The sequence below is a fragment of the Sycon ciliatum genome, chromosome 1 (genome assembly GCF_964019385.1).
Source record: "Sycon ciliatum chromosome 1, ocSycCili1.1, whole genome shotgun sequence".
Classification (NCBI taxonomy): domain Eukaryota; kingdom Metazoa; phylum Porifera; class Calcarea; order Leucosolenida; family Sycettidae; genus Sycon; species Sycon ciliatum.
This window is the reverse complement of record NC_088643.1, coordinates 61687613-61696571: the sequence shown is the minus strand read 5'-3', so window position 1 is coordinate 61696571 and position 8959 is coordinate 61687613. Positions and strand designations below refer to the sequence as shown.

Here is an 8959-nt window from a genome sequence, read left to right as displayed (position 1 = left end):
CGTACCTGTTCAACGTCAACGCATCTCATCTCATGCAGGCGGGAAAAGTTTGACTTCGGCAGTTTCCCAAGGCGGAACACCACCTCCATGCAGAACTTGCCAGGAATTCGGTGTTTTCAATGAAAAGCAGGGTAGAAATCATGGCAATACATTATTGTATTCTCGAACTCATCTTCTTCAAAGTTCTTACTCACACTGATACAGTACATGTATAATGTAGCAGAAGATGCGAGTGAATCAGCCGTTATCTGGTATCCCGGGACGGACGAGATAGTGACGGGAAGTCTGCAAACTGACTCTGCGTACATGTACGTGTATGTACTGTATACACAAGAGAGAGATTGGAAGCTTTGTAAAACTCTGAGTTTCACGTATTACTACGATCATCAGGCAACTGATGACTCCAAAACGGGCAGCCAGAACATAAGGGGGAGCAAGGTGAGAAATTCTGAGGGGTATCATGGGCGACGCGTATCATAGCGCAAGAGTCAGGTGCAGGGTGAAGTAAGCTGCTAAGTCTTCAGACTTGGGGCTATGCAGCAGCAGTTCCGGCGTGAATGATATAGAATAGAGCTGGGGACTTAAATGCCAAATCCACACATGCCCACACCATTACACACACAATCATTGTTTGTTTGTTTGTTTCTTTTATTTGAATTCGTTTAGAGCACAGGCAATTCTGCCTTCTCACCAGAGGAAAACCTCCGGTTCCTGCTAAGAACGAATATAATATTATGAGAGAAGGAAATAGAATCATAACATGATAATTCCAAAGCACAAAGTACATGTATGTATACAATTCAAATGGGGGTGTGCATGTGTAAGCATGCAGTGAAGAACACACAGAGAAAACATGCAGTAATGTGTAGGGATACATACACCCACACTCTCTCCCTTTTCTCACATACACATACACTCGCACGCGCGTACACACACATTCTCTAAATCTCTCTTTCACACACACACACACACACACACACACACACACACACACACACACACACACACCTTGAACCTTGAAACTGCCACCTAAAGGTGATGCAGTGCCTCAAAGAGGCAAGGAGGGCAGAGTTACTTCTTGCATTTGTGTTGAGCCAGGTACTGGAGACGTGTGAACTTCCGAGAGCAGGTCGGGCATGGGATGGTGCGGCGCTCAGAGCCAGAGCTGCATGTTCTGCGGTTGGAGTTGCAGTTGTGCCGGCGGTGCCCAGCTTTGCTCCGGAAACAGCGGTCACAGGTGTGGCAGTGGTAATGACATTGGCTGCAATCAGGTGGGCGAGGTGCAACAATCTCTGGAACTGGAGCGTCACCAAGACTGGGAGAGCAGCTGTGCACAGCGAATCCACCTCGGCTAGCAAACCAACGATGGCACGTTTCGCACAACACAGCACCGGCCTGTTCATGGATCGGCTTCAGTCGCTCTTCCCTGCATTTGTGCCGCCGAAGTCCGCTTTCACTGGCGAAGAGTCGCTCACAGATCGCACAACACACTGACTTGGCTGTCGTTTCAAGGCGTAAGCGCCGTGCAACAATAGCATCCGAGATGGACTGGATCCACTCGCCACGTTCAGCTGCGAGGTCGTACCAACCGGTGTATAGACCCAACGCCTTGAGGTCATCGCGTACCACATCACGCCATCGACGCCTGGGGCCATGAGCAGGGCGTGGAGTATGGAGCCACGAGAACAACACTGTCTTTGGAAGCCGGTGGTCGTCCATCCTGGCAATGTGGCCAAGCCACTGCAGCCGTCGACGGGCAACCATGTCAGCAACTGGCTCTGTAGCGCACATTCTATGCAGCGAGGCAGATGACAGGTGGTCCTCCCACTGTTTGGAACGCGAGATGCCGAGAATGACACGAACGCAGCGGTTGTGGAATTGTTCAAGGCGACGTATGTCGGCACGCAACAGTGTCCAGTTCTCAGCCCCGTACAACAGCACCGACAACACACAGCATGTGTACGTGTGTTGTTTCGTCTTGGATGTTAGTGAAGTGTTCCGAAAAACTGACGAGTAGAGGCTGCCGAAGGCCTTAGATGCAGCAGCTATGCGGTTGGACACATCGGTGTGGCATCGTCCGTCTGGTGTTACCACTGAGCCGAGATATGTGAACTGGCTGACATGCTGGATGGCGTTGCCTTGTACGCTTAGCGGGGTACGGTCACTGTCGTTGATCTGATGCCCAACAGCCATGAACACTGTCTTTGCCATGTTGAGAGACAGCCCGAAAGCTCCACTGACCTCCGCAAATATCTCAAGCATACGCTGAGCATCCGAGTGGCTGGGTGCAAACAAGGCTGCATCATCAGCAAACTCACCATCTGTGATGACCATATCATTACCACGCTTAGATCTCTTGAAAAGCTGACCATCGGCACAGGTACGGAGTGGAAAACCAGACACTCCACGCTCTTGGACGCGTGCGCACCAACGTTCCATCACTGCACCAGCAAACAAGTTGAAAAGGACTGGTGCCATTGTACACCCTTGGCGCAATCCGTTGCACACTGGGAAGCCTTCAGTGGGGGAACCATTAACGATGATCGTGGCTGTCATGTTGTCGTGAAAAGACTTCAGAAGGCTGACCAGTTGCTCCGGGACTCCCAGCTTCAGCAGGACAATCCACAGTGCAGCACGCGGAACAGAATCGTATGCCTTCCTCAAATCGACAAACACCAGGAATCCCTTGGATTGGTGCTCGTGACACTTCTCCACAACCTGGCGAACAACAAACGTCATGTCCGTGCAGGAGCGACCTTTCCGGAAACCACACTGTGATTCAGGCAGCACACTTTCGGCGACTTTCTGCAATCGGTTTTGCAGCAGGCGTCCGAACAGCTTGCCAATGACGTCGAGGAGTGCGATGCCACGCCAGTTGTCGCAGCTAGTGAGGTCACCCTTCTTGGGTATCGGTATTATCTCAGCATTCACCCAATCTTGCGGTACTACGCCCTCCTCCCAAACCGCGGTAATGAGCTTAAACAGATTGGCATAGAATAGGTCGCAGTTGTATTTGACCATTTCCGGTAGAATGCCGGAGCTTCCAGCAGCTTTCCCGTTCGTAAGATAGCGAAGGCAGCGCTGGGCCTCTTCAGCAGTGGGTGGGGTGGCCAGGTGTTCCATGATGTTGCGCTGCTGGACCAAGTCAATTTCAGATCGGACAAAGCCGCTTGGAAGGTTCAGCAGGTTTTCGAAATGTTCAGACCAGCGGTTCTGCTGTGCCTCAACGGACGAGCATGGTGAGCCATCAGTCTGTTTGATCAGGCACGACTTAGTGGGAATCAATCCGCGCCGGGCAGTCTGTAGATCCCGGATGCTGTTCCACACAGCCTTACACCCAAACTTCCTAGATTCGGCATCAGACGCAGTCTTACGGAACCAGTCCTCCTTAGCACTGCGTACAGCATCCCTTGCAGCTGAGCGCGCGCGGACAAACTCTCGCCGGACCAGAGGTGATGGATCTGCTAAAGATTTCTGGAATAGAGTGTTACGATGTGCAAGGAGAGGCTCGAGAGTGGCGGAACTGGCTGAGAACCAATCTGGCTGACGACGGCGACTCTTGCCTAGGACAGATGTAGCTGCTTTAACTGTGGCGTCCCGTAGTGAACTCCATTGATCCTGAACTGAGGTCCCTGGTGCAGCGTCTTGCAAACAGTCGGATGAGGTATGGTACCACTCCGCCACAGTTGCTTGCCTTACTAAATCATCATCCTCTGATGCAGTTGGGTCAGCAGGTCCGAGCTGGGATACATCAAAGCGACGGCGATCAGGGGCCTTGCTCTTTGGCGGGTAGAAACGCCGGCGGCAACCAAGTGACAACGTTAGCCCAACAAGTTTGTGATCGGTCCCACACTCAGCAGACCGGTACACACGACAATCTGTACAGCGCTGAAAATCCCGCTGCCGAGTGATCACATAATCAATACAGTGCCAGTGCTGTGAACGTGGGTGCTGCCACGTAACTTTATGAATGTCCTTTTTCTTGAAGTACGTATTACAGAGTCGAGAGTTGAACATGGATAGAAAGCTCAACAGTTCCTCACCAGCTTCATTCATGGTACCAACGCCATAAGGACCACGCACTTGCCTCCATGCGTCCTCTTCATGACCTGGGCAGCTGCCAACACGGGCGTTGAAGTCACCAAGTACGACGTACAAATCGCGCTCCGGGATGGATAACAGACAATCACGAAGTTCGCCATAAAATTTCTCCTTTTCATGGCGAGGCCTCGCGAACGTTGGAGCGTAGCAGGAAATGACATGCAGCCACTGATCGCCAAACAGCAGTTTCGCCACAACAACTCGCGAGCTGACAGCTCGCCACTGACACCCGCCGTTTTTCCACGCTCGTTGGGCCAAACCTAAAAGAACGATTGCAACTCCCTCGCCGCGATATGCGGGCATTCCTCGCTCTGTTGGGACGGGGCGTCCTGCATTTAGAACAGACGCTCCACTGATCAAATACTCGTGATCGCCGAACCATTTCGTCTCCTGAAGACCTGCGACTGAGAAATTCAAATTTTGAATTTGGTGAAGAACAATTTGAATTTTTTTGTCTTCCGCGACGGGCAAGCTTCTTTCGTGACGAGCTGTCTCGATGCTTCCATCATTCTCCACTAAGCTGTTGACGTTCCAGGTACAAAACTTCAACACAAACGCTTCGTTTCTCCGTCTCCTACTTCGTGCAAGGGGGTCTACCTGGAGGTTTGCAAAACCGTCGCAGGTGTTGTGGGTACGTGGCGGGTTGCAAGTGGCAACATCAGGCGTTGCCCCGTCATTGCTTCCCAAGTCTCCACGCACCATACTCACAACCTAGCCAGGGGTGGCCCTAGGCCACCCCTGGGGATATTATAGCTAAGCAAACTTGTGAACCAGCAGAGCTCAAAAAAGTGCTTCCTACTCCAACTACTAGTACTACACACACACACACACACACACACACACACACACACATACACACACATTTATTCTCTAAAATCTCTCTCTCTCTCTCACACACACACACACATTCATTCTCTATATCCCACGCACACCCACACGCACACACATATTCATTCTCTAAATCACACACACACACACACACACACACACACACACACACACACACACACACACACACACACACACACATTCTCTAAATCTCTCTCTCTCTCACACACACACACACACACATACATTCTCTAAATATCAAACACATACACACGCACACACACACATTCTCTCTCTCTCTCTCTCTCACACACACACACACGCACACACACGCGCGCGCGCGCGCGCGTACGCCCACAATACTCATTCCTTCGTCCTCACACCTACCGCACACAAACACACACACACACACACACCCGCACTTATCCAATCACCCACACGCACTCTCTTTCTCATGCATGCGCACAAACACATACACACTCACACATGCGCGCGCACACTCTCTCTCACACACACACACACACACACACTCACCTTCCCTTCCTTCTTCCACTGCCATGACTGGCTATGTGGCCCCATACGGGGCAGACCAGGAGTTGTGTTGTCCACTGGGCGGGGAACGCCATACTCAGCGCGCGTGAACAGCGTTACACTTGTGCCTCGCAATATCCTGCGGCCGACGAAAACTGCGCGCACAAGTGCCACAGATGAGGGGCTTCGCCACAGGCTCCATGCGGGACTGGACAATAGCGTCGACAGCATCACGGCAGGTGACCCGCCATCCCTGTCGATCTTGCACGATGTCACCAAGCTGCTCCAGAGGAACGCCAACAGCCATCAAGTCGCACTTCGCGGAGTCCTTCCAGCGCTTACGGGGTCCATGCGGTGGACGTTTGGAGGGTAACGCACCGTACAGCAGCTGACGAGGGATCCGATCTTGCATGCGGGACACGTGGTCAAGCCATCGAAGTCGGCGGACTCTGACTTTATCCGCGATCTCCTCCATATCGCCCCACATCCTGCGAACCTGGAGAGAGGAGATGTGCTCCTCGATCTGCCAGCCACGATTTATCTTCAGGATGGAGCGCACGCACTGCAGGTGAAAGGACTCCAGGCGACGGACATCACGCTGCCTGACGGTCCCAGGGCCTGCTCTAGACATTCAACACAGCCCGGTCAGAGTGTACCTGGCGCATGCAGGCCAGCCGGGTCAAGCCGGGTCATATCATCCGACAGAAAAACAACCAAAAAGCCTGCTCAAAACGCAGGAAAACAGAAAGGCGAATTTATTACCGGAAATCGGAAATTTTAGAGAACAAGGCGAACTATCAAAGTCCGCAAACGTAGAAGGTAAACGACATTACGTGAAGAATGCAAAGCAGTTCCATTGGATTCTGATTTAACAATTTGAAAAAAAGGAATTCTGTTTTCTAATTTATAATATTATACAAGTAGTGCTAGTAGCAGGACGAACATGTTCACATAATAGAGCACTGGGGGGGGGGGGGGGGGGGCTGCAGCACCTTTTGGGGTGGCTGCTGGCGTTGCTGCTCTGGGTGTGCGGGCCAGGTCCCGCCGCTCAGAAGAGGTTGACGTTGCAGTCGTACTGTGCCGAGTCACCTCAGAATGCCATGCAGCCATAGCCTTGTCGTAATTGAAGTCGGCGACGGCAGGAACATCAAGCTTGATTGCCATGAGCATCTCCAGATTCCTCGTCGACAGCGAGTTCCGCATCGCCGTCTTCACAAGCTTCAGCCAGGGTCGACCTTTCTTCCAAGAGTTTTGGAAAGCGTGAGTTCTTTTTCTCTTCGCTGCGGTCTCCATCGTCCAAATCACCAGTCGGCTGAAAACTTGCAACTGTGTCAAAAGCTATAGCCAAAGTTATTTACGCTTCTGACTGCCTGCCCCATCGACTTTGAATGTCCTGACTTCCTGCTCGCCGCTGGCTCGCCGCGCTCGAACCAGTTGACCCCAGTTGACCCTAGCCGAGTTTCTGTCGCTTGTATACGTGTAGACTGTAGTGTGTACGGTTGCGCTACAGTGCATTTCAAAACTATAGACGCGTAGGGTTTTTGAAATATTTCAAATTTGGCTGGACCTTTTTGAGAATAGTTTTCGGAATATTGCTCAGGATCGCTCCACAATTACTCTCATTATAGTTTCTAAAGGATTGGATAACAGACGCCCAATTTGGAAAAATTTATGCACAAAGTGATCACAGATTTTATGTGGTATAGATGCTGGCATAACGGTTTTTGCCTAGGTACGCGTCTATAGTTTTGAAATGGACTGTAGATTTGCAACAGATGGGGTCCGCGAGTCGTAAAATACCGGTATTTTAGGAATCCATTGTCAGTTTGAGACATTTTTCAGCCGGATCAGACTGGACCCGGTGTTATCTGTTCAGCCAGGTCGTGCAGTTCCCCAGCCGGGCGCGTGACCCGGCTGACCCGGCTCTCCAGCAGGCCCTGCGGTCCAACTCTCAGATCCATAAAGAAGGACCGCCACGACAGTCACTCCATACACAATGCGCTTGATGACGATGCTGAAGTCATCACTGTCGAAAACCGACTCCCGTAGTGTACAGATTGCACCCGATGCAGCAGCAACTCGCCGAGACACATCAAATGAGCTCCGGGCGTCTGGCGTAACATGACAACCGAGATAGCGAAAGGCCTCAACGTGGTCAACGACACCATCCAAAGGGGTCTGGTCGGCATCCACAATACCAGCCCCAGCCGCCATGAATTTGGTCTTGGACATATTGACACTAAGGCCAAATGCACCAGCTACATCCCTGAACGAGGATAGAGCTCTCTCAGCACCAGCATGCGTAACTGCGAGCAGGGCTGAATCATCCGCAAACTGACACTCCGTCAGCCGAACTCTGCGATACTCTGCCAATCTGGTGTTGAAAAGCCGCTCCCTCCGAAACTGGACGAGTGGGATCCCCAGCTCACCATCATCAGCAATCACGCCACGCCATCTCTCAAAGACTGCACACATGTATAGGTTAAACAAAACTGGGGCCATAGTGCAACCCTGCCGCAAGCCGTTCTCAACCCGAATCGGTGCAAGCAGGTCTCCACCCACACGAATACTGGCAGTCATGTCGCTATGGAAGGAACTGATGATGGCGATCAGACTCCCTGGGACGCCAAGTCTAGCCAACACTCTCCACATAGCACTCCGCGGAACCGAGTTGTACGCTTTCTTCAGATCGATAAATACAGCGAAACCTTTCGTGGCATGTTCGTGCAACTTTTCCAGGATCTGCCGCACAGCAAACACCATATCCGAACAACCACGGCCCCCGCGGAAACCACACTGCGAGTCAGGCAAGCACCTTTCTCCGAGAACCTGCAGACGATTGGCAATCATGCGAGCAACTAGCTTTCCAGCCACATCCAGTAACGATATCCCACGCCAGTTGTCGCAAGACCCCAGGTCACCCTTCTTGGGGATAGGGACGAGGATAGCATCAGACCAATCCTGTGGAACGCTGCCAGTCTCCCAAACCACCCGTATCAGTTCATGCAACTTCGCAATCAGGGTAGGGCCACCGTACTTCAGCATCTCCACAGATATCTCGGATCCGCCGCATGCTTTGCCACACTTCATCCCTCGCAATGCACGCCAAATCTCATCACACTCAGGCACGACACCAAGCTCCGTCATAACCGGCCGAGATCGAGTCGGTACTCCGTGATCGGGACAGTTGTTACTCAACCTGGATGTCAAAGCGGAAGGCCAGTGATCTGGATTTGTACAAGAAATCTCGTAGTGCGGCGCGGTGCACCATGCGGAGGCTGAAGCGAGACTGGCTGCTGAGACAGGCAAAGGATTGTGAATGGTTTGGCTTGACGGCGAAGAGCGGTTGGGAGTGTATCGGTAACATCAAGACCACCTTGGGTGGTATGCGTCCCCGTGCAGCAACTGCTATCAGAAACAAGCAAGGAGAGATCTGTGATAGGCCTTGACAGATTATGCTAATACTTTCGTGAAATTATGCTTTTCGCATTGCTGAAAA

General features: G+C 51.9%; 1 protein-coding gene across 1 annotated transcript; it reads right to left on the bottom strand.

Moving 5' to 3' along the window:
* Window positions 1-474: 474 nt before the first annotated feature.
* Window positions 475-4404, bottom strand: LOC135806138 (uncharacterized). The gene is made up of 2 exons (XM_065320293.1): window positions 1586-4404; window positions 475-580 (listed from the first exon to the last, which is right to left on the bottom strand). The coding sequence occupies exons 1-2, from the start codon at window positions 4402-4404 to the stop codon at window positions 475-477; spliced, it is 2925 nt and encodes a 974-aa protein (XP_065176365.1).
* Window positions 4405-8959: the final 4555 nt, after the last annotated feature.

Bases quoted from the DNA above. Each gene is read 5' to 3' on its own strand.
- LOC135806138 (XM_065320293.1), bottom strand. From the start codon at position 4,404: ATGCCCGCATATCGCGGCGAGGGAGTTGCAATCGTTCTTTTAGGTTTG. The intron at 581-1,585 runs GTACGACCTCGC...TTGGCATTTAAG, and splicing joins TTGGGTCTATACACCGGTTG to TCCCCAGCTCTATTCTATAT.